The sequence below is a fragment of the Cherax quadricarinatus genome, chromosome 3 (genome assembly GCF_038502225.1).
Source record: "Cherax quadricarinatus isolate ZL_2023a chromosome 3, ASM3850222v1, whole genome shotgun sequence".
Classification (NCBI taxonomy): Eukaryota; Metazoa; Arthropoda; class Malacostraca; order Decapoda; family Parastacidae; genus Cherax; species Cherax quadricarinatus.
Window position 1 is genome coordinate 27,363,930 of NC_091294.1, and position 26,369 is coordinate 27,390,298.

The 26,369-nt window shown below is 39.6% G+C and overlaps 1 protein-coding gene across 4 annotated transcripts in view; it reads right to left on the reverse strand.

Moving 5' to 3' along the window:
* LOC128706531 (E3 ubiquitin-protein ligase RNF170) overlaps positions 1–26,369 on the reverse strand; it is a 113,010-nt gene that overhangs the window by 39,867 nt on the left and 46,774 nt on the right. For all 4 annotated transcript variants that reach the window (XM_053801441.2, XM_053801442.2, XM_053801444.2 and 1 more), the window contains exons 4-6: positions 15,812–15,919; positions 3,460–3,533; positions 3,139–3,270 (exon numbers count right to left, since the gene is read on the reverse strand). In XM_053801441.2, coding sequence (XP_053657416.1) covers positions 3,139–3,270; positions 3,460–3,533; positions 15,812–15,919 — 314 coding nt within the window. The remainder of the gene's footprint in view (positions 1–3,138; positions 3,271–3,459; positions 3,534–15,811; positions 15,920–26,369) is intronic.

Sequence of the window (26,369 nt, forward strand, 5' to 3'; positions counted from 1 at the left end):
TCCCATTTATTTCCCCCCACTGAGACTCTCCTACCCCCTTCAGCTTTGTTTCGCTTAGGGCCAGGACATCCAACTTCTTTTCATTCATAACATCAGCAATCATCTGTTTCTTGTCATCCGCACTACATCCACGCACATTTAAGCATCCCAGTTTTATAAAGTTTTTCTTCTTCTCTTTTTTAGTAAGTGTCTACAGGAGAAGGGGTTACTAGCCCATTGCTCCCGGCATTTTAGTCGCCTCATACGACACGCATGGCTTACGGAGGAAAGATTCTTTTCCACTTCCCCATGGACAATAGAAGAAATACAGAAGATGTATGTATATATATATGCATGTGCGTGTCTGTCAAGTGTGACCAAAGTGTAAGTAGGAGTAGCAAGATATCCCTGTTATCTAGTGTGTTTATGAGACAGAAAAAGAAACCAGCAATCCTACCATCATGCAAAACAGTTACAGGTTTCTGTTTCACAGTCATCTGGCAGGACGGTAGTACTTCCCTGGGTGGTTGCTGTCTACCAACCTACTACCTACACAAAAGTTATGTGAAAAAATAAAATAGTGAAAAAAACAAGAAATCATCGAATACAAGTAAATCAAAGTTTACCGAGTGAGCGGCAGTCGCAGCTGTTGCCATTCACAGATCATTTTCAGCAAACTTCACACCTCTATATCTCGTTAAGTACTGATGGGAAAAATTTTTTTGGGGGACTAAAACAATCAGAAAAATAATCTTAACATTTTCATAAGAATTTTTGTTTTTTTCGAATATGTTGCGACACCAGGAGACACTTCAGGATTGGGCCTTTCGACAGTCAAAGGTTTAATGAAAATGTCTATATTAACTCTTTGACTGTTTTGGTCGTATATATACGTATATATATGCTTCAAATCAAGCAGGAGAAAGCTGGTAGGCCCACATGTGAGAGAATGGGTCTGTGTGGTCAGTGTGCACCATATAAAAAAAAAATCCTGCAGCACGCAGTGCATAATGAGAAAAAAAAAAAACTCCGACAGTTTTTTTAATTAAAATGCCGAATTTGTGGTCTATTTTCATATAGTATTTATTGTTGTATTCTCATTTTCTTGGTCTCATTTGATAGAATGGAAAACATATTATAGACATAGAGGTGATTCTGATTGGTTTTTCTATAAAAAGAACCTTGAAATGGAGCTCAAAGTAGGGGAAATGCTTCATTTTTGTCGATGTTCAAAAGTAAACAAGTGATGTCATTTTCTAATAAATGTCCAAGTAGCCATTCTAATATACAGTCATGAATGGGTTGACATTATTTATACAATTATTACAATATTGCAGTAGTCTGCATAACAGTAAATCTTCTATTTTTTGTTTGAAAAAAAAATTCAAAATAGAAAGCAAGAGTAATATCAGAGGGGCTTGGAGATGTGACTGATGAACAAAGAAAATGTTATTTTAGAGCCAGGAATGTCTGCATTGTTCATTCTGGACCCTATTTTGAAATTGTCATATTTTTTAATTTTCATGAAACTGGTCAAATTGCAAATTTCTGACCACGTTATTGGGTAGTTGAAATTGATAAATGGGCAGTTTCTTGTACTTAATTGATAGAAAAAATGGAGTTCTAAAGAAATAGGTATGAGTTTGGTCAACTGGAACAATGGAATTAGCCAAAAACAGGGCTCAATGTGGGTGAAATCGCCGATTCGTAAATATCGCCAAGGTTGCTAACTTTGCAAGAGCGTAATTCCGTCAGCTTTCCATCAAATTTCGTTCTTTTGGTGTCATTACAATTGGAAATAGATTCTTTATCATTTCATAAGAAAAAATAATTTTTTTCGGAAATTTTGTGACACCAGGAGACACCTCAGCATTTGGGGTTGTGACAGTCAAGGTGTTAAATATTATGTCTACAGGCCTCTCCTATATTACACTTCCTTTTCATTCTGAATTCATAATCACACAAAAATAGATTTACTCTCATTTCCCAGATACAAAATATAACCAGGAATGTTAGGTCATGGTTTATGGCATCCCAATAATTGAATCAGACTTGCTAAATTTTACCCATAAAACAGACTAGGGGTGTAAGGGAGGCTTTACCCATCTTCAGGAAAATTGACAAAAATTAAATATTTCCACTATTTTGTGCCCAATTTCAAGCTACTTCCTATCTGAAACCAACCAAAATTATCTCTATTAGGGAGTACATATGTTTTCTAGTCTATCAAATGACACTAAGAAACTGCCAATAAATCCACGAAAATCATTCAAGAAAACAGCTAAAAGTCACTATTTTAAACCAAGCACATGGTCAGAGTTTTGTTTTTCCCATCATGCACTGTGTGGGGCAGGATTTTTATTTTATCTTATGAACCCTCAATGCACAGACCCATTCTCTCATATCCAAGCCAAAATTTACTGTTCACAGCTTATCTGAGACAGCTGAGCTCATGTGAGGAGCCCTGTCCTCAAATGATGTAGTTTTATGTGATGGCCACTGAAAGAGTTAAATTGCAAATTTTTTTTTTTTTTGTAAAATTAGTCAAATTATCAAACTCTATGCACTTTATAGAGTAATTCTGAAAGTTGAATAGGCAGTTTCTTATGTTCAATCAACTGAATGCAAGACATATTAGCAAAATAGCTAAGAATTTAGTCAAATTGAGTAATGAACTCAAAGTGAGTGAAATCACCAATGCTTAAATTGTGCCCAGACTGTTAAATTTGTGCCTATGTATTCTATAAGTTTTCCACCAAATTTCGTACTTCTAGTGTCATTACTTTCAGAAAAAGATTCTCTACTATTTCAGAAGAATTTTTTTTAATTAAATGTGGACACTGTACTTTTATTTTCAAGGCTTTGAACAGTAAAGGGATTAAAGGTCTCAATTTGAAGGTGAAATATACAGTTGTCAGTTTACCCTGCCTCTCCTTCTTCCTCCATGTTGGTTTTTGTGTTATGTGTTCTCCACTGTTTAAATTTGATAAAAAGAAACACAGAATAAATGATCCAAGATAAAGAGTAAGGTACATGAGGTATTAAGGGAGATAATTTGAAGAGTAGTGAATATCATAGATCTTTAAAGATTACAAAAATACCAAGGTGTTAGAAGAAAAAGTAGAATATAATGTTTTAAACATAACAATTTATACTCACTGATCTAGGGTGCTCAGAGTACATGCGATTGTACTGCCTCACATCGACCATTATGCGCTCCCTTTCTTCCACCTCTGACAGTTCCGCTGTGTTTGTTTCACCTTCAGAAAAACATGGCAATAGTAGAGTTACCTGAAATGGTAGGAATAATTTTCTCTATAAGTGTGAGAGCAAAGACTAAATGACAAAAAAATTACCATACAATATTTCATTTTCATTCAAGACATACTTAATGCCTAAAATTAATGATCTTAAACATAGTTAAAATAATTTAAATAACTGAAACTAAAAGCAAAAACAGGATAACTGAGGCAGACTAACCTCTTGACGACAGAAAGGGCACGGCATGGGCGATGTGCTAAAATTAGTCTTCCAGTTCTGGACAATGCAGCTTGCTGGAAGAAATTTTTCATGAGACCAAGACATTAATTATACTGGTACTGCAATAAGAAACAACATGAGAATTAACTGACTATGTATAGTTCCTTTGTATAAAGGCAAAGGGGTCAAAAGAGTGTAAAAATTATAGGCAAATAAGTCTGTTGAGTATACCTGGTAAAGTGTATGGTAGAGTTATTAATGACAGAATTATGAGTAAAATGGAGAGTAGGATAGCAGATGAACAAGGAGACTTTAGGAAAGGTAGGGGTGCATAGACCAAGTGTTTGCAGTGAAACACATAGGTGAACAGTATTTAGATAAGGGTAAAGAGATTTTTGTGGCATTTATGGATTTGGAAAAGGCATATGATAGGGTGGATAGGGTGGCAGTGTGGTAGATGTTGCAAATGTATGGAATAGGAGGTAGGTTACTGAAAGCGGTGAGAAGTTTTTACGAGGATAGTGAGGCTCAGGTTAGAGTATGTAGGCGAGAGGGAGATTATTTTCCAGTAAAAACAGGCCTTAGACAAGGATGTGTGATGTCACCATGGTTGCTCAATATATTTATAGATACAGTAGTAAGAGAAGTGAATGCTCGGGTGTTGGCAAGTGGTATGGGGTTAAAAGATAATGAATCCAACACAAAGTGGGAGTTGTCACAGATGCTCTTTGCTGATGACACTGTGCTTTTGGGAGACTCTGAAGAGAAGTTGCAGAGGTTGGTGGATGAATTTGGTAGGGTATGTAAAAAAAGGAAGTTAAAAGTGAATATAGGAAAGAGTAAGGTGATGAGGATAACAAAAAAATTAGGTAACAGAAGACTGGATATCAGACTGGAGGGGGAGAGTATGGAGGAGGTGAATGTGTTCAGATATTTGGGAGTGGATGTGTCAGCAGATGGGTCTATGAAGGATGAGGTGAACCACAGAACTGACAAGGGGGAAAAAGGCAAGTGGTGCACTGAGGAGTCTGTGGAGACAAAGAACTTTATCCATGAAAGCAAAGAGGGGAATATATGAGAGTATATTTATACCAATGCTCTTGAATGGATGTGAGGCATGGATTGTGAATGTTGCAACAAGGAGAAGGCTGGAGGCAGTGGAGATGTCACGTCTGAGGACAATGTACCTTGTGAGTATATGTAATGCAGAGAATTCGTAGTTTGGAGATTAGGAGGTGTAGGATTACCAAAACTATTATCCAGAGGGCTGAGGAGGAGTTATTGAGATGGTTTGGACATGTAGAGAAGGTGGAACAAAATAGAATGACTTCGAGAGTATACAAGTCTGTAGTGGAGAGAAGGCGGGGTAGGGGTCGGCCTAAAAAAGGTTGGAGGGAGAGGGTAAAGGAGGTTTTGTGTGCGAGAGGCTTGGACTTCCAGTAAGCGTGCGTGAGCATGTTAGACAGGAGCGAATGGAGACAAATAGTTTTTAGGACTTGACATGCTGTGGAAGTGTAAGCAAGGTAACATTTATGAAAGGATTCAGGGAAACTGGCAGGCTGTATTTGAGTCCAGCCTGCAAACATTAACACCCCTCTGAAGGAGGGGGTGTTAATGTTGCAGTTTTATAACTGTAGTGTAGGCATGCCTCTGGCAAGACAGTGATGGAGTGAATGATGATGAAAGTTTTTCTTTTTTCAGGCCACCCTGCTTTGGTGGGAAACAGCTGATGTGTTAACCCTTTGACTGTTGCAACTCCAAATCCTGAGGTGTCTCCTGGTGTTGAAAGAAAAAAAAAAAAAAAAAACTTACGAAATGATAGAGAATCCTTTCCCGATGGTAATGACACCAAAAGAATTAAATTTGATTGAAAACTTACAGAATTACGCTCTTGCGAAGTTAGGGACCTCGGCAATATTTAAGAATCGGCGATTTCGCCCACTTTGAGCCCTATTTTTGGCTAATTCCATTGTTCCAGTCGACGTAACTCATAGCTATTTCTTTAGAACTCCATTTGTTCTAGCGATTGAGTACAAGAAACTGCCCATTTACCGATTTCAACTACCCAATAACGTGGTCAGAAATTTGCAATTTGGTCAGTTTCACACAAATTAAAAAATATGCCAGTTTCAAAATAGGGTCCAGAATGAACAATGCAGACATTCCTGGTTCTAAAATAACATTTTCTTTGCTCATCAGTCATGTCTTCAGGCCCCTCTGATATTACTCTTGCTTTCTATTTTGAATTTTTATTCAAACAAAAAATAGAAGATTTACTGTTATGCAGACTACTGCAATATTGTAATAATTGTATAAATAATGTCAACTCATTCATGACTGTATATTAGAATGGCTACTTGGACATTTATTAGAAAATGACATCACTTGTTTACTTTTGAACATAGGCAAAAATCAAACATTTCCCCTACTTTGAGCTCCATTTCAAGGTTCTTTTCATAGTAAAACCAATCAAAATACCTCTATTTCTATAATTTGTTTTCTATTCTATCAAATGAAACCAAGAAAATGAGAATACAGTGGACCCCCGCATAACGATCAGCTCCCGACTCGACCAATTATGTAAGTTTATTTTTGTAAGTGCTTTTTTAGGTGTATTTTTAGGGGTCTGAAACGGACTAATCTAATTCACAATATTTCTTATGGGAACAAATTCGGTCTATAACGGCACCCAAACAGACTTCTGGATTGAAATAATATCGTTATGCGGGGGTCCACTGTACATCCATAAATACTATACGAAAATACAGTACACTACAAAGTGGGCGTTTTAGTCCAAAAACACGGTCGGAATTTTTTTTTTTCTCATTATGCACTCCGTGCTGATAGATTTTTTTTATATGGTGCACACTGACCACACAGACCCATTCTCTCACATGTGGGCCTACCAGCTTTCTTCTGCTTGATTTGAAGCTGCTAGAATTTTTGAGTATATATACGTCAAACATGGTGGCTCGTAAGACGTATATATACGACCGAAACAGTCAAAGGGGTTAATAATAAAAGAATTATTACAAGCTTTAGTTGATGACTTTAGAATTTAGGATATACGATGATATATCTTCTTGTGCCTGTATTTGTGGCCAGTTTACCTGGAGTTTACTTGGAGAGAGTTCCGGGGGTCAACGCCCCCGCGGCCCAGTCTGTGATCAGGCCTCATGGTGGATCAGGGTCTGATCAACCAGGCTGTTACTGCTGGCTGCACACAATCCAACGTACGAGCCACAGCCCGGCTGGCCAGGTACTGACTTTAGGTGCCTGTCCAGTGCCTGCTTGAAGACACCCAGGGGCCTATTGGTAATCCCCCTTATGTATGCTGGGAGGCAGTTGAACAGTCTTGGGCCCCTGACACTTACTGTGTTGTCTCTTAGCATGCTAGTGACACCCCTGCTTTTCATTGAGGGGGATGTTGCATCGTCTGCCGAGTCTTCTGCTTTCAGAGAGAATGATTTTCGTGTGCAAGTTTGGTACTAGTCCCTCTAGGATTTTCCAGGTGTATATAATCATGTATCTCTCCTGCCTGCATTCCAGGAAGTACAGGTTCAGGAACTTCAAGCACTCCCAGTAATTGAGGGGTTTTATCTCAGTTATGCATGCCATGAAGGTTCTCTGTACATTTTCTAGGTCTGCAATTTCACCTGCCTTGAAAAGTGCTGTTAGTGTGCAGCAATATTCCAGCCTAAATAGAACAAGTGACCTGAAGAGTGTCATCATGGGCTTGGTATCCCTAGTTCTGAAGTTTTTTTATCCATCCTGTCATTTTTCTAGCAGATGTGATTGATACAATGTTATGGTTCTTGAAGGTGAGATCCTCCGACATGATCACCCCTAGGTCTTTGACGTCAGTTTTTCGCTCTATTGTGTGGATGGAATTTGTTTTATACTCTGATGAAGTTTTAATTTCCTCATGTTTACCATATCGGAGTAATTGAAACAGTAACTGAACAGTTAAAAAAGAAAAAAAGTTATAAGTGATATGAAAATAGATTAAAAACAGTTCTTCTTGATATGAAATTTAAGTTTTGTCTCTATTACTCTTACACCTGTATTAAGTTGTGCACTTACAAAACAATTCAAGACTCAGGTGTCTGAGCTGCCAATGAATGCACAGTGAAAGTTTTGAATTTATGGACATTAAAAATGTAATATTGATTTGTTATCAACCTTAAAAATCTTCTTGATACCATATACTATAGTACAAATGCTAGATATATGCAGATCCTAAGTACAATTACTGGGTATATTGGCAATATGTAAACAATATAGAGTAAATTTAAAAAAAAAATGCAACTGTAATTTGCAAAATTAGGAATAGGAGGATATAAAAGAAATAAAACTCATATCATACCTTAATCAGTGTTGTATGTAAAATCCAGAAGTGCATTATAATACAGTATAAAGTTTTTTTTTTATTTATTTTATTTTATTATCACACCGGCCGATTCCCACCAAGGCAGGGTGGCCCGAAAAAGAAAAACTTTCACCATCATTCACTCCATCACTGTCTTGCCAGAAGGGTGCTTTACACTACAGTTTTTAAACTGCAACATTAACACCCCTCCTTCAGAGTGCAGGCACTGTACTTCCCATCTCCAGGACTCAAGTCCGGCCTGCCGGTTTCCCTGAATCCCTTCATAAATGTTACTTTGCTCACACTCCAACAGCACGTCAAGTATTAAAAACCATTTGTCTCCATTCACTCCTATCAAACACGCTCACGCATGCCTGCTGGAAGTCCAAGCCCCTCGCACACAAAACCTCCTTTACCCCCTCCCTCCAACCCTTCCTAGGCCGACCCCTACCCCGCCTTCCTTCCACTACAGACTGATACACTCTTGAAGTCATTCTGTTTCGCTCCATTCTCTCTACATGTCCGAACCACCTCAACAACCCTTCCTCAGCCCTCTGGACAACAGTTTTGGTAATCCCGCACCTCCTCCTAACTTCCAAACTACGAATTCTCTGCATTATATTCACACCACACATTGCCCTCAGACATGACATCTCCACTGCCTCCAGCCTTCTCCTCGCTGCAACATTCATCACCCACGCTTCACACCCATATAAGAGCGTTGGTAAAACTATACTCTCATACATTCCCCTCTTTGCCTCCAAGGACAAAGTTCTTTGTCTCCACAGACTCCTAAGTGCACCACTCACTCTTTTTCCCTCATCAATTCTATGATTCACCTCATCTTTCATAGACCCATCTGCTGACACGTCCACTCCCAAATATCTGAATACGTTCACCTCCTCCATACTCTCTCCCTCCAATCTGATATTCAATCTTTCATCACCTAATCTTTTTGTTATCCTCATAACCTTACTCTTTCCTGTATTCACCTTTAATTTTCTTCTTTTGCACACCCTACCAAATTCATCCACCAATCTCTGCAACTTCTCTTCAGAATCTCCCAAGAGCACAGTGTCATCAGCAAAGAGCAGCTGTGACAACTCCCACTTTGTGTGTGATTCTTTATCTTTTAACTCCACGCCTCTTGCCAAGACCCTCGCATTTACTTCTCTTACAACCCCATCTATAAATATATTAAACAACCACGGTGACATCACACATCCTTGTCTAAGGCCTACTTTTACTGGGAAAAAATTTCCCTCTTTCCTACATACTCTAACTTGAGCCTCACTATCCTCGTAAAAACTCTTCACTGCTTTCAGTAACCTACCTCCTACACCATACACTTGCAACATCTGCCACATTGCCCCCCTATCCACCCTGTCATACGCCTTTTCCAAATCCATAAATGCCACAAAGACCTCTTTAGCCTTATCTAAATACTGTTCACTTATATGTTTCACTGTAAACACCTGGTCCACACACCCCCTACCTTTCCTAAAGCCTCCTTGTTCATCTGCTATCCTATTCTCCGTCTTACTCTTAATTCTTTCAATTATAACTCTACCATACACTTTACCAGGTACACTCAACAGACTTATCCCCCTATAATTTTTGCACTCTCTTTTATCCCCTTTGCCTTTATACAAAGGAACTATGCATGCTCTCTGCCAATCCCTAGGTACCTTACCTTCTTCCATACATTTATTAAATAATTGCACCAACCACTCCAAAACTATATCCCCACCTGCTTTTAACATTTCTATCTTTATCCCATCAATCCCGGCTGCCTTACCCCCTTTCATTTTACCTACTGCCTCACGAACTTCCCCCACACTCACAACTGGCTCTTCCTCACTCCTACAAGATGTTATTCCTCCTTGCCCTATACACGAAATCACAGCTTCCCTATCTTCATCAACATTTAACAATTCCTCAAAATATTCCTTCCATCTTCCCAATACCTCTAACTCTCCATTTAATAACTCTCCTCTCCTATTTTTAACTGACAAATCCATTTGTTCTCTAGGCTTTCTTAACTTGTTAATCTCACTCCAAAACTTTTTCTTATTTTCAACAAAATTTGTTGATAACATCTCACCCACTCTCTCATTTGCTCTCTTTTTACATTGCTTCACCACTCTCTTAACTTCTCTCTTTTTCTCCATATACTCTTCCCTCCTTGCATCACTTCTACTTTGTAAAAACTTCTCATATGCTAACTTTTTCTCCCTTACTACTCTCTTTACATCATCATTCCACCAATCGCTCCTCTTCCCTCCTGCACCCACTTTCCTGTAACCACAAACTTCTGCTGAACACTCTAACACTACATTTTTAAACCTACCCCATACCTCTTCGACCCCATTGCCTATGCTCTCATTAGCCCATCTATCCTCCAATAGCTGTTTATATCTTACCCTAACTGCCTCCTCTTTTAGTTTATAAACCTTCACCTCTCTCTTCCCTGATGCTTCTATTCTCCTTGTATCCCATCTACCTTTTACTCTCAGTGTAGCTACAACTAGAAAGTGATCTGATATATCTGTGGCCCCTCTATAAACATGTACATCCTGAAGTCTACTCAACAGTCTTTTATCTACCAATACATAATCCAACAAACTACTGTCATTTCGCCCTACATCATATCGTGTATACTTATTTATCCTCTTTTTCTTAAAATATGTATTACCTATAACTAAACCCCTTTCTATACAAAGTTCAATCAAAGGGCTCCCATTATCATTTACACCTGGCACCCCAAACTTACCTACCACACCCTCTCTAAAAGTTTCTCCTACTTTAGCATTCAAGTCCCCTACCACAATTACTCTCTCACTTGGTTCAAAGGCTCCTATACATTCACTTAACATCTCCCAAAATCTCTCTCTCTCCTCTGCATTCCTCTCTTCTCCAGGTGCATACACGCTTATTATGACCCACTTCTCGCATCCAACCTTTACTTTAATCCACATAATTCTTGAATTTACACATTCATATTCTCTTTTCTCCTTCCATAACTGATCATTTAACATTACTGCTACCCCTTCCTTTGCTCTAACTCTCTCAGATACTCCAGATTTAATCCCATTTATTTCCCCCCACTGAAACTCTCCTACCCCCTTCAGCTTTGTTTCGCTTAGGGCCAGGACATCCAACTTCTTTTCATTCATAACATCAGCAATCATCTGTTTCTTGTCATCCGCACTACATCCACGCACATTTAAGCAACCCAGTTTTATAAAGTTTTTCTTCTTCTCTTTTTTAGTTTTATATTATGATATAGAGTATACAGCACGAAATCTATAGCACTGCACATTTCCAGTGAGGCACAGCAAGAATGGATGGGAGATTAAAGTATAAATGAATGAAGCGAGAGAAGAGTAAGTGATGCTTACATACACACATGTGCAGTAGTACAGTTTCATACAATTGCATGACTACCAGCAAGTGTCTGTCTGCCCTAAATTAATTATCAATGATTCTTTATCACAATACTATAAACATTTTGTACCTCCTCCATCAGCACTTTAGGCTCTGAGGGAACTTTATATTCCAGTTAACATTCCTTCTGCAAAAGAAATTATGATACTGTATATACTATGCATATTAATGTATAAATACTGTTTTACATTAACAGCGTAAATTTTTTTTTACTTCAAGAGTCATCTCTCTCCTCTTTTCCTCCAGAGAAGAAAACACATTTGTCATCATTCATGCCATACTAGAAATAAGTCACTGTCTGACTTGTTTTTTTTAACATGTTGGCCATTTCCCACTAAGGCAGAGTGATAAGTGTACTTATGCCTACCTGTACCTAAATAAACTTACTATTGCTGTCTTGCCAAAAGTGTGCTGACATCATAATTCAAACTACCCTCTGACTGAAACACACCTACCCTTCCTTCCTTCAGAGTGCAAGGACTGTCATTCCCACCCCTAGAGATCAAGAGAAGGTAATTAGTTTCCCTGAATCCCTTCATAAGAGTTAGTAATAATGTTGGTAGAATTACCGACAATACGTAAAATAAAAGGACACAAGTGCAACTAATGTGACATTTTATTGTGGCAAAGCTCCTGGAAAGCGAAACATTGCCACAATAAAATGTCACATTAGTTGCACTTGTGTCATAAGAGTTACTTTGCTCACCTCCATTAAAAAACTACTTGTTGCCATTCACTCCTATCAAACATGTTTGCATAAGCCTGCTGAATGCTTAAACCCTTAAAACTCAGCTTCCTTTACTCCTCCCTCTAACAGTTTTTGGGATGGCCCCTATCTCTCTAGATATATCATACATTCACTTTATCAACATAGCCCTCTCCATACTCTCTACATGCCCAAATCACCCCAACAATTCCTCCTTAGCCCTTCAAATTATATCCTTGGTCAACCCACATAGCTTGTCAATTTCTATGCTCTGCATGATGGTCACACCACATACTGCTCTCAAACATGACATATCCACTGCCTCTAGTCTCCTTGCTGCAGCATTCAAAACCCATGCCTCACACCCAGAGGAAAGTGTTTGTGCTCTGGCACTTTTTTTTTTTTTTTTGTTGTTACCAGTGATAAACTGTCTTACCACAGATTCCTCAACATGCCATCTACATTTTCCCCTCATATTCTATGGTTCATCTCATCTTTTAGACCCATCTGCTGACACATCTATTCCCAAATGTCTAAATACGTACTCAGTTAACTGTTTTGTTAGTAATGTAGATTCTATGGAGGGTACATCATTGGCATGAAGATGGGGAGAGAGTATCCTGAAATAATGCTCTGACATACATAACAATCATATTTATACCAAAATAAAAATTGTATGCATATGTACTGATATGTCTATATTTTATAACCAAATCAACTTCAAATACAATGTTTGCAGCTTTCACAGAGACCCACATAACAAAATATGGATCCCAGGTTATAACCTATTCAGATGCGACAGACTAAACAGGCAACATGGGGGGGGGGGGGTCAGCTTGTATGTCAATGAGTCGCTCATTTGCTCAAAACTACTAAACACCTCAAATGATGTAGTTGAAGTTTTGGCAGTAAAGACTGAAAACCAAAACCTTGTCACTGTGGTTGTATACAAGCCTCCAGGTGCAGCTTCCCAGCAATTCCAGGAACAGTTTTTGAAAATTGAACACTGTCTGGAAAATCTTCCAACTCTTGCCCCATGCATCTTTCTACTGGAGGATTTCAACTTGAGACACCTAAAATGGAGGAGTGTAGCAAATAATATTTTAGCAGAGATTACCCCAGCTGGCAGCTCAGATGAAAATTCACACACACACGAGCTATTAAATCTCTCAACCAAATTCACCTTAAACCAGTAAATATTAGAGCCTACAAGACTAGAAAATATGCTGGACCTCATCTTCACTAACAATGATGATCCGATACATAATTTAACTGTAACAAAGACAATACACTCAGATCACAACATAACAGAGGTAGAGACATGTATGCGCAGGGCTCCTGACCAGCAAAATGTGATCAGTTTATGAGGGTGGCTTCACAAAATTCAACTTTAATAACAAAAACACAATGGGAACAAGTCAACCATATCCTAAATGAAACAAGCTGGGAAGATATCCTAAACAACATGGATAGGAACCTTTGCCTAGAAAAAATTAACTCTGTGGCATTTGAGGTCTGCTCAAGGCACATTCCATTAAGAAAAAGAAAGAGAAGATGTAAACTAGAAAGAGAAAGAGATGCTCCCTATACAGGTGAAGGTGAAGAATCACAGAGCTGCTGAGAGGGGCCAGTATATCTGAAATACGAAGGGACGCATGGGTTAAAGAAATAGCAAATATTGAATTTAAGCTTAAGAAATCTTACAGGAGACAAGAATCTCAGGAAGAACTAAAAGTCATAAAGAAAATTGAAAGAAACCCAAAAACTTCTTCTCTTATGCCAAATTTAAGGGAAAAATAACATAACGTATTGGGCCTCTGCTTAGGCGAGATGGAACCTTCACAGATGACAGCAAAGAAATGAATGAGATACTAAAGTCCCAATATGACTCAGAGTTCAGTGAGCCATTAACCAGACTAAGGGTCGACAATCTAAATGAATTCTTTATGACCGAGACCCAAAATTTCGTCACTTCAAAAGTCTCTGATATTATCCTAACACCACAAAACTTTGAAAAGGCAATAAATGACGTACCCATGCACTCTGCCCCAGGCCCAGACTCCGTGTTCATCAAGAACTGCAAGATGCCCCTATCAAGATGCCTTCAAGATTTTATGGAGAGTGAGCATGGACACAGGGGTCATCCCACACTCACTAAAAACAACAGACATAGCCCTACTCTACAAAGGTGGCAATAAACCAATTGCAAAGAACTACAGACCGTTAGCACTAACATCCCATATCATAAAAATCTTTGAAAGGGTTCTAAGAAGAAAGACTGCCAACCACCTAGATACCCATCAATTACATAACCCAGGGCAACACGGGATTAGAGCAGGTCACTCCTGCCTGTCCTAGCTACTGGACCACAATGGCAAAGTTGTGGATGCTACAGAGGATAAAGAAAATGCAAATGTGGAATACACAGACTTTGCAAAAATTTTCAACAAATGTGATCACAGTGTAATAGCGCACAAAATGCTTGATAAAGAAATAACAGTAAAAGTTGGTAGATGGATCTATAACTTAACAAATAGAACACAAAGAGTAATAGTAAATAGAGTAAAGTCTGAGGCAGCTACAGTTAAAAGCTCTGTTCCACAAGGCAAAGTACTTACTCCCATCCTATTCCTCATCCTCATATCTGACATAGACAGAGATGTAAGCCATAGCTCCATGTCTTTCCTTGCAGATGACACGAATTGCCATGACAGTGTCCTCCATCGAAGACACCGCAAGACTCCAAGTGGACATCAACCAAATCTTCAAATGGACCACTCAAAACAAGATGAAGTTCAATGAAGAGAAACTTCAACTACTCAGATATGGAAAACTTGAAGAAATTAAAACTGTATCAGTGTATACAACAAATTCTAACTTTACAATGGAGCAAAAAAGTAATGTGAAGGACATAGGAGTGATAATGTTGGAGGATCTCACCTTCAAAGACCATAACGATGTATCTACCTCATCTGCTAGAAAAATGATAGGATGGATAATGAAAACCTTTAAAACCAGGGATGCCAAGCACATGATGATTCTCTTCAAATCACTTGTTCTCTCTATCCTGGAATACTGTTATACACTAACTGCCCCCTTCAAGGCAGGTGAAATTGCTGACCTAGAGAATGTACAGAGAACTTTTACAGCACATGTAAGTACGATAAAGCACCTAAATTACTGGGAATGGATGAAGTCCCTTGATTTGTATTCCCTGGAATACAAATCAAGGGAGAGAGATACATGATAATATACACTTGGAAAATCCTAGAGGAATTAGTACCAAACTTGCACATGAAAATCACTTCCCACAAAAGCAAAAGACTCGACAGGAGATGCAATATTACTCCAACGAAAATCATGGGTGCCACGAGTATGATAAGAGACAACACAATAAGTGTCAGGGGCCCAAGACTGTTCAACTGCCTCCCAACATACATAACAGGGATTACCAGTAGACCCCTGGCTGTCTTCAAGAAAGTACTGGACAAGCACCCAAAGTCAGTACCAGATTAGCCAGGCTGTGGTTCATATGTTGGTTTGCATGCGGCCAGCATTAACAGCCTGGATTATCAGACCCCAATCCACCACGAGGCCTGGTCTCAGACCAGGCAGCGGGGGTATTGACCCCCAAAACCCTCTCCAGGTATACTCTTGGTGGAGACAGATACAATGTGGAAAACAAAAAAATTGCAACATGATCCCTAACCTAATTTTCTTCAGTCTACATGGTAACCATTTATAGAGCTCAGGAAGAATCATTAGTGTACAATTCCTGGCACTTAGTCACCTATTAACAAATCAATACAATAATTAATATTTTATCTTACCACAATACATGTGGCCACAATTTGTTTCCACAGCAAACTTTGCTTGATCCATACAAATTGGACATTCATTTTCAGATGTTGATCTGCGGACACGCACCATGTCTGAATCTGAAAAAAATTAGTTATCAATAAAGCCTCCAATAATAATTAAAACGAAGAACAATAATTTCTTGCAACAAATACTAATTTTGCAATAATAATCATAAAATAAAAGATTAGTGTTATGAAGATACAGGATTACAGAGGAGGAAGGATTTAGGAATGGTGGGGGATGTGAAGATCAAGTGTTGACATTGAAATCCATAAATGTTGTTTGTTGCACTTATGAGTTTAGAAAAGGCATATGATATGGAGGATAGGGAAGTCATGTGGGAGATGTTGGAAGTGTATGGAATAGGTGGTAGGTTATTAAAAGCAGTAAAGATTATACATGAGCAGGTAGTGAGGCTGAGGAGGATTATTTTCCATTGAAAGTAGGACTTCAAAGATGAGTGATGTCATTATTATAATTCAATGATGTATTTACAGACTGGGTTGTAAAAGAAGTGACTGCTAGGGTATTGAAGGAGAGGTGTGGAAGTAAAGGATGCTGAATCTGATACAAAGTGGGATTTATCAGAGTTGCTCTTTGCTGATGTCACAGTTCTTTTAGAGATTTTGAAGACAAGATTAAATAAAAATAAAATAAAATAACATATTTATTTCTTTACTAAGGTTATAATGTGTGTTTACATATATGACTGGAGTAAAGAAAGCCACTAACATGCTGAGGCACTTCAGGCAGACTTAACCTAATATTTATAGACTACTTAAGTGTAGACAGGTGAAGAGTGGTAGAATACAAATAGGCAATGTTTCACTCTTACAATCTTACATTATTAAGTACACAATTAAGTTCTTTTACAGTGGTAGAATACAAATATTCTAGGAGAGTATGTAAAAGTAAGAAATTAAAAGTGAAGACAGAAAAAAGCAAGGTGATGAAGGTAACAAAAAGGGAAAGGCAATGTTAGTGACTATCAAGCTGAAGGGAAAGTGGAAGTGGATGTTTTCTTAGCATAATGGAAGTTTCCCACTGAGGCAGGTCAATGTATTGAGATATTTTGTGAGTGAACATATCAGCAGATGGGTCTATGAAAGATGAGGTGATCCAGAAAATAGATAAGGATAACGTTAGGAAGATGGAATATTGAGGCATCTGTGGAAAGACAGTAGCTTACCTATGGAGGTAAAAATATGGGTTTTGAATACTGCATCGAAAAGGAGGCTAGCAGTAGAGATGTTATGTTTGACAGAAAAGTGGTGTGTAAATATTATGCAAGAGAATTTGGAGCATAGAAATTAACCCCTAAATGGTCTAAACGTATATATACGTCCTTACGTGTAGCGCTCTAAATGCATATGTACATTTTAATTTTCCTGCCTCCAAATTTGGCACGATTACCCTGAGATGCCTGGTCAGCATAGAATGGGTCTTAACACTCGGTGTGCACCATATTAAAAAAAATCTGGGACCACTTTGTACCTTGTGCTCTTTTTATATATATATATACATATATATAAAAAAGATTTGTTTTGTCAAAATATTCGTGGCGCTGTGCAAGTGAACGTGTATATACATTTGGACCGTTTAAGGGTTAAAAGGTTAAGTTAAGTAGGGTAGCCAAGGGTGTAATTCAGAAGACTGAGGAGGGGTTGCTGAGTGGGTATGAGAATGTGGAGAGGATAGAAAAAGATAAGATGATGAAGAGGGTGTATAAATCTGGGGTGGAATATAGGAGGGGGTAGGGAACTGGAACTGGAGCTGACCTGAGCGTCGGTAAGATGGGGAAGGAAGAAGGATGGAGTAGGATGGAAATATGGGAAGGGGTTGGGATGGTGGAGGAGGAAGGGTAATAAAAGTGAGTGGCCCGTCCACTCTGGGCAAGTTGTGCAGAGATACTGCAGGGAGTTGTGTTGGTGTGAGGTGTTCAGGTAGCGTGTTGGGTTGGGCTTCAGGTTACAGGCAGGAGATGGCTGGCAGGGCAGTGGTGACTGGAAAAACAGGGTCGATTGGAGCCACACCCCAGCTTTAGCTAAATAGCAAAGTGCTGGGGGACTTTAGCTGTTGGTAGGTGGTGATAAGGCAGTTGAACAGTTGTTGGAGCCATTGCAGACTGCATTGAATCTTGTTCTTGAGAGGTGCAGTACGTTCATTTTGGAGTTGGAGTATAATTTATTGTTGAGGTGGTAGAGTATGGATTCTAGGGTAGCAGGTGGGTTTTCGTGACAGGTGAACTTTGCAGTGTTATCCTGGAGTCATTGGCTAAGTTCTGGGAAGGGCATAGCTTTGCTGTATTGTTTCGTGGTGTAGAATGTGGCTCCATTGTAGGTGAGGATCGGTGGGGTTGGCAGTGGTGGCTGAGCTGGACGAGGCAAGGCATCTGATTGGTCAGTTGCGGTAGTGGTAGAAGCTGGTGGTGGTGGACTCTCATTGGTGGGATTTGCCAATGTCTCAGCAGTCTCTGATTGGTCCATCTCTGGGTTGACTGGAGGTTGTGGTAGTGGTGGAGCAGCAGTGATGTTGGTGATATTTGCAGTAAATTTTATGATCTCAGTGGAGGGTGGGGATGCAGGGAATGTAAAACCAGGCATACTGTTCAGCTTGAATAGTTCGTTGATGATGGTGTTGAAGGAGCCAGGTTCAACTACATTCTGTACATGAGCATACATGATAGAATAAAGAATCTTGGTTGAGTCGCCGGCAGGAGCTGACAGATAAGTGGTAGAGGCAGCTTGTGTGGCTTGAAGAATCTTGGCAGTACAGTGGACCCCCGCCTTACGATATTAATCCGTTCCTGAGAGCTCATCGTATGCCGAAATTATTGTATGGCGAATTCATTTTCCCCATAAGAAATAATGGAAATCAAATTAATCCGTGCAAGACACCCCAAAGTATTTAAAAAAAAAAATTTTTTTACCACATGAAATATTAATTTTAATACACACAGACTGAAGAAGACATGCACAGCTAATACTCTACTAAGAATAGAATACATGACACTTACCTTTATTGAAGATCTGGTGATGATTGATGGGATGGGAGGAGGGGAGAGTGTGGAAGTTGTTATTGTTTAGAAGGGGAATCCCCGTCCATTAGGACTTTAAGTAGCAAGTCCTTTTCCGGGGTTACTTCCCTTCTTCTTTTAATGCCACTAGGACCAGCTTGAGAGTCACTGGACCTCTGTCACACAACATATCTGTCCATAGAGCTCTGTACCTCTCGTTCCTTTATGATTTGTCTAAAGTGATTCACAACATTGTCATTGTAATAGTCACCAGCATGGCTTGCAATAGCTGTCTGAGGGTGATTTTCATCCATAAAGGTTTGCACTTCAAGCCACTTTGCAAAAATTTCCTTAGTCTTTGAAGTAGACAACTTCAATTTCTCTCTCCCCTCCTCCGAAGCAGTTTCCTCAGGTCTGGCCTCTTGCTGTTGAAGATGATCTTGCAGCTCATCAGTGGTTAGTTCTTCATTGTCCTCCTCCACCAACTCTTCCACATCCTCCCCAGTAACCTCCAACCCCAAGGACTTCCCCAATGCCACAACTAATTCCACAACTGGCATACGTTTCTCAGGGTTAGCCTCAAACCCTTCAAAATACCTTTTGTCTACACATTCTGGCCACAGTTTCTTCCAAGCAGAGTTCAAGATCCTCTTAGTCACTCCCTCCCAAGCCTTACCTATAAGGTTTACACAACTGAGGATACTAAAGTGATCTTTCCAAAACTCTCTTAGAGTCAATCGAGTGTCTGAGGTCACTTCAAAGCACTTTTGAAACATAGCTTTTGTGTAGAGTCTTTTGAAGTTTGAAATGACCTGCTGGTCCACGGGCTGCAGGAGAGGAGTGGTATTAGGAGGCAAAAACTTGACCTTAATGAAGCTCATGTCCCCAGAAAGTCGCTCTGCCAAGTCTGTAGGATGACCAGGAGCATTGTCAAATACCAGGAGGCACTTAAGGTCCAATTTATTTTCCAGGAGGTAGTTTTTCACATTGGGGGCAAATGCATGGTGTAACCAGTCAATAGAAAAAGTCCCTAGTGACCCATGCCTTACTGTTTGCCCTCCACAGCACCCACACAAATTAGCCTTGAGGACGTTGTTATGCCTGAATGCTCTGGGAGTTTCATAGTGATACACCAATAAAGGCTTCACTTTGCAATCACCACTAGCATTAGCACACATCATGAGAGTAAGCCTGTCTTTCATAGGCTTATGTCCTGGGAGTGCCTTTTCCTCCTGAGTAATGTAGGTCCTGTTTGGCATTTTCTTCCAAAACAGGCCTGTTTAGTCACAATTGAACACTTGTTCAGGTTTCAATCCTTCAGCCTCTATGTACTCCTTGAATTCCTGCACATATTTTTCAGCCGCTTTTTGGTCCGAACTGGCAGCCTCACCATGCCTTATCACACTATGTATGCCACTACGATTCTTAAATCTCTCAAACCAACCTTTGCTGGCCTTAAATTCGCTCACATCACCACTAGTTTCAGGCATTTTTCTAATTAAATCCTCATGCAACTTCCTAGCCTTTTCACATATGATCGCTTGAGAGATGGTATCTCCTGCTATCTGTTTTTCGTTTATCCACACCAATAACAGTCTCTCAACATCTTCGAGTACTTGCGATCTCTGTTTTGAAAACAAACTTGCACCTTTTGCAAGAACAGCTTCCTTGATTGCCGTTTTGTTGGCCACGATAGTAGCGATAGTTGATTGGGGTTTGGTATACAACCTGGCCAGCTCCGAGACACACATTCCACTTTCGTACTTAGCAATTATCTCTTTCTTCATTTCCATAGTAATTTTCACCCTTTTTACTGCAGGGTTGGCACTAGAAGCTTTCTTGGGGCCCATGGTGACTTATTTTGCAGTTACAAGCACAAAAAACACTGGGATAAGGTGAGATGTACCGAATGTATGCGTGGATGCGACCACACTGGCTGGCTTGTAAACACTGGCACCCACGAGCCAGCTGAGGCCACGCGTGGGAAATGTCCCGGACGAATCGTGTGAGGTGAGGCAAAATTTTTGCGTTAAAATGTATCGTATGGCGGATTTAACGTAACACGATGCCATCGTAAGGCGGGGGTCCACTGTATCTGCTTGAAGCTTGGTAATAGCAGCATATGTAGTTGCTTGTGGAGTGGGTTTCTTTTGCTGTTGGAGTTGTTACTTAAGTATATCTCGTCTGGTTGGGCACTTGGCAGCAAGTGTGTGGTGATCATTCTTGCAGTTCAAGCATTTGGGTGGTGAGGCAGTAGTGCACGTCTTGAAGTTGTGGCCTTCTTGGCTGCAGGTGGAGCAGAATTTCTTATTCTTGGCAGGGCAGTCTTTGGTGGTATGTAGGTATGAATAACAGTTGTAGCACTGAGGGATTTGTTGAAATTTTTCTGCTTCGATGAAAGCTGGGTTGATGTGGAAGTAGTGAATAGCCAGTCCCTCAGTGAGAGCTCTGGCTGCCATGTTGACATTACCGAAGGTGACCTTCAGCATGGAGGAAGCATTGGATATTTTGGTAATGAATTCCACCTTGGCCCAAGGGTTCTGTTCTTCAATGGACGACCTGATTTTTTCGGTAGCCTGGGCAGTGATGAGCCTGTCGAGTCTCTTGAGGAACACAGTTCTCCTGGGATAGTCAAGACAATAAATCCCTGGTCTCGTAGAGTGGTTGTAGCAGTGGTGGCAATTAGTTTCTCAGCCTCGGTGTCATCAGTACAGATGACAACGAAGGCCTCTTTGAGCGATAGAATTGCATTGCACTTGACTTGCAATCTGCCACTGACAACAGCTGCAAGTGCTAGTTTGGACGAGTCATTGACTGTCCCACTCTCTGGTTTAATCTTTACCGTGTTCGAGTAATGCATCGTGAAGTGATGCAGCCTAAAGGTTCCCCTCCCCGACGGGGATTGTAGGGGGTAGGGGTAATCCCAGGAATGGTTGGGGGTAGGGGGTAAAAGAGACTATTAGCATTAGGGACAAGTGGTTTTTAATAGACATTCTACTGGAGTGTGAGCAGAGTAGCATTTATGGAGGGATTAAGGGAAAGTGGTTAATTGAATTTCAGTTCTGGAGGTGGAGGAGGAGGGATGGGGATGTTGAAGGGTAATCTGAATTGTCTTCTCAGCACATTCTTGACAAAACAGTAATTGAATCAATAACTGAAAATGTGTTTCCATTTTTTGGTTCTCCCCAATTCTTCCACTGACTCCAGTATAAGTCACCTCTTTATTTGACTTAAGAAGCCAGCTGCATAGCTGAAATGTTTCAGCAAATAAAGATAATCAAGTGTTACATGTGTCTCATTCATCAGTAGGTCAGTAATGTAGACCATCAATATAATGACAATTATTATTATTACAGGTTGAGTATCCCTTATCCAAAATTTGAAAAGCTCTGAAGTCTGGAACTTTTTTGAGTACCAACATGGTGCAACAAATGGAAAATTCCAGTTGGCTCTGGGGAGGGAAGGGGGCGGGGATTTCCCAGGTATTGCACAGTCTCTGTGTACCCAAACAGTTATGGCATATGACCTCACATACCCTGGGTGGGACTCTGATGCTCTGTTGGCATCAGTTTATAGTTATCAAGTCATTACCAACAAACTTGCATGCATTACTGTTATTACCATGTGTTTTGTGCATATTCTATGCTCTGTGGTACAAAGAAATTAAAAATGTCAAAAAGTCCTGCAGATATCCCTATGGGTAACAGTGACAAGAAAAAAATAGTGCAAATTAACCTTTTAATCAAAATACAGCATCACAAATGGAGACCAAGAGCATGTCTTTTTATTTTAACAGCTGATATGGGTATTCTACCAATGCTGCTATGCTGCTTTTTATTAAAAATATTTTTTTTGCTATTAAAAATATTGTATAAAACTACCTTCTGGATATATGAATAAGGTTAGTATATGAAATATAAATGGACTTTGTGTTTAGACATGGATCCCATCCCCATGCTATCTCATTATATTCCAGAATCTGAAAAATTCAGAAATCCAAGACACTTCCATTCTCAAGCATTTTGGATGAAGGATACTTAAACTGTACCCACTCAATTCAAACATTAGCCAAGGCTTAAATTCTACCTGAAGAGCTGCAACAGAACACATGGATACAATACAAGGAACAAGTATCATTTTAATATTCTACGTGTAAGACTCAAGTTGTTCAAAGACTCCAAGGTCCAAAAATTTAGAAAACTCTGCTTGAAAATGCCAAAAGTTTCCCCATCTACCAACATCTTTACCAATAGTGTGATTGTAACAGATTACTCAAGTTGTACTGATACTCAATGATATTAATTATATACAGTGGAACCTCGGTTTTCGTGATTAATCAGTTCTAAAAAGTCTGATGAAAATCAAATCGTATGAAAACTGAAGCAATATTTCCCATAAGAAATAATGTAAATCCAGTTAATCTGTTCGAGACACCCAAAAATATTAACAAAAAATGCATTTTATAGAAAATAACTATAATTTTACATACAGAAAACAATGAGAAATAAATATATTTGACTATTGAAATGGATAAATGAACATTTAACATCACTTTTACCTTTATTGAAGATTCTTGTTGGTGTATGGAAGATGGCAAGAAGGGGAGAGGGAGGAGGAGAGGTTATTGTCTGGAAGGGAAATCCTCTTCCATAAAGACTTCAGGTATCAAGGCCCAATCTGGGGTTACTTCCCTTCTTTGTCTTTTACTGGCACTAGGACCAGCTTGAGAGTCACTGTACCCCTGTCACACAAAAAAATCTGTCCAGAGAGATCTGTTTCTAGCATCTCTTTAAGATTTGCCTAAAATGGGACAAGGCATTGTCAGTGAACATGTTGCATACACAGCTTGCAACAGCTTTCTTAGGGTGATATTTCTCCACAAAACTTTGCCGAGTGGCGGAGCCATGAGGAAGCGTTTGGTACGGACCATTTTTAATTCTACAAAAACCGAGCAGATGTATAAAAACTGGGACAAAATTTTGATGAAAAAAGTAGTCGAAAACCGAATCCTACAAAAACTGGGGCATACGAAAACCGAGGTTCCACTGTACTAGGTCTAGATTTAACCTTCTCTCTCTGTCTGTCCTGTAGAACTGTGTTATTGACACTAGGGTCCATCACACAGAACTAAGTCACTGATACCAGGGTCCTAACATAGTTCTAAGTTGAACTCAGTTTACATAGATAAGTTGTGAGCAGCAAATTTTGGCCAAGATATTAGAGAATTGGCCTGTGTTGTGAGTATGCACAGTATAATAATAAATCCTGCCTCATGCAGTGCATGTTGAGAAAAAGCAAAACTCTGACCATGTGTTTGATTTAACCCTTTCAGGGTCGACAGGCCCTCTCCCAAACTTATTCTCAGTCGAAAAATATTAAAAAAAAAAAAAAAAAAAAAATTCTTATGAAATGATAGTTTTTTTTGTGAGTATTATAGACCAAAAAAAAAAAATTGCGATCAATACTTACAGAGATATGGAGGCGTGAAGTTGACAGAAACTGAACCGCATACAGCAACATCACCCACTGCCGGTCACCCGGTAATAGTTTATTTTTATTTTTTTCTACTTTTTTCTTTTATTTTTTAATATTTTATTTTTTCAAGTAACTTTTATGGCCTCTGAGACCAATATAAAGACTATTTGGTATATATTCACTCATTGTATACTACACAATAACAGCACAAACTTTGCTGTCATTATAATGTTTACAAAACATGTTGACACAAACCAACAATAAAAAATGTTGTTTATTACTAGTTTTCTATCACATATATACACATATAGAGTCACTGGACAGGTTCCTGTAACTATAAGAGGTTCTGAAAGCTTGTAGTAGTGTGGGGGTGGACCTGTAAATATGCTGAGTCACCAGTGTGTCTTGTGTCACAATGATGTATCATACCACCACTTACTAACACTCACTGCCTTCCACAACACATCCCTTCCTCCCCACAAACCTACCTTCCTTCTTTCTTTCCTCCCTACCTTCCTTCCATCCTCTCATCTCTTCCTACCTACCTTCCCTCCTTCCTTTCATCTCTTCCTACCTACCTACCTTCCCTCCTTCCTTCCTTCCTTTCATCTCTTCCTACCTACCTACCTTCCCTCCTTCCTTCCTTCCTTATTTCTTCCTTCCTTTTTTCTTCATTCAAGTAATTTTATGGCCTGTGAGACCAATAAAAGGTATACTGAATGTATATTTACTAGTTGTATGCTACACAATAATCATACAGTCATTATATTGTTTACACAACATGTTTACACAAACCAACAATAAAAAATGTTGTTTATTACTATTTTTCTATCACATATATACAGTTGTGATGAATGGTTTGAAAAACCGACAAGTTGAAGATTGAGACACTTATGCAGCATATGGGAATCTTTATTCAGGAAACGTTTTGCCACACAGTGGTTTCATCAGTCCAATACAAAGAGGAAGGCATAAGGAGAGGAGGAGTATGAGGTAATCAGTCCCTCAGCCTGGAGTCGATGTGTTCAGTCCATCAATCTTGTAGAATGTACAGCATAGGGCTGTAGACGTGGCTTATATACTGTAGTGAGGTGAGGTGAAGCAGGCGGAGGCGGGGTCATAGTGGTACCATCCACTAGTCGAAGTAGGTCTTCGTCCAAAGGTTGAACAAGTGTTGAAGAATTCTTTGTAACAAGATCCCATGATGCTGCAGTGTCTGACAGTTGTGATGAATGGTTTGAAAAACCGACAAGTTGAAGATTGAGACACTTATGCAGCATATGGGAATCTTTATTCAGGAAACGTTTCGCCACACAGTGGTTTCATCAGTCCAATACAAAGAGGAAGGCATAAGGAGAGGAGGAGTATGAGGTAATCAGTCCCTCAGCCTGGAGTCGATGTGTTCAGTCCATCAATCTTGTAGAATGTACAGCATAGGGCTGTAGACGTGGCTTATATACTGTAGTGAGGTGAGGTGAAGCAGGCGGAGGCGGGGTCATAGTGGTACCATCCACTAGTCGAAGTAGGGATCTTGTTACAAAGAATTCTTCAACACTTGTTCAACCTTTGGACGAAGACCTACTTCGACTTGTGGATGGTACCACTATGACCCCGCCTCTGCCTGCTTCACCTCACCTCACTACAGTATATAAGCCACGTCTACGGCCCTATGCTGTACACTCTACAAGATTGATGGACTGAACACATCGACTCCAGGCTGAGGGACTGATTACCTCATACTCCTCCTCTCCTTACGACTTCCTCTTTGTATTGGACTGATGAAGCCACTGTGTGGCGAAACGTTTCCTGAATAAAGATTCCCATATGCTGCATAAGTGTCTCAATCTTCAACTTGTCGGTTTTTCAAACCATTCATCACAACTGTCAGACACTGCAGCATCATGGGATCTTGTTACAAAGAATTCTTCAACACTTGTTCAACCTTTGGACGAAGACCTACTTCGACTAGTGGATGGTACCACTATGACCCCGCCTCCGCCTGCTTCACCTCACCTCACTACAGTATATAAGCCACG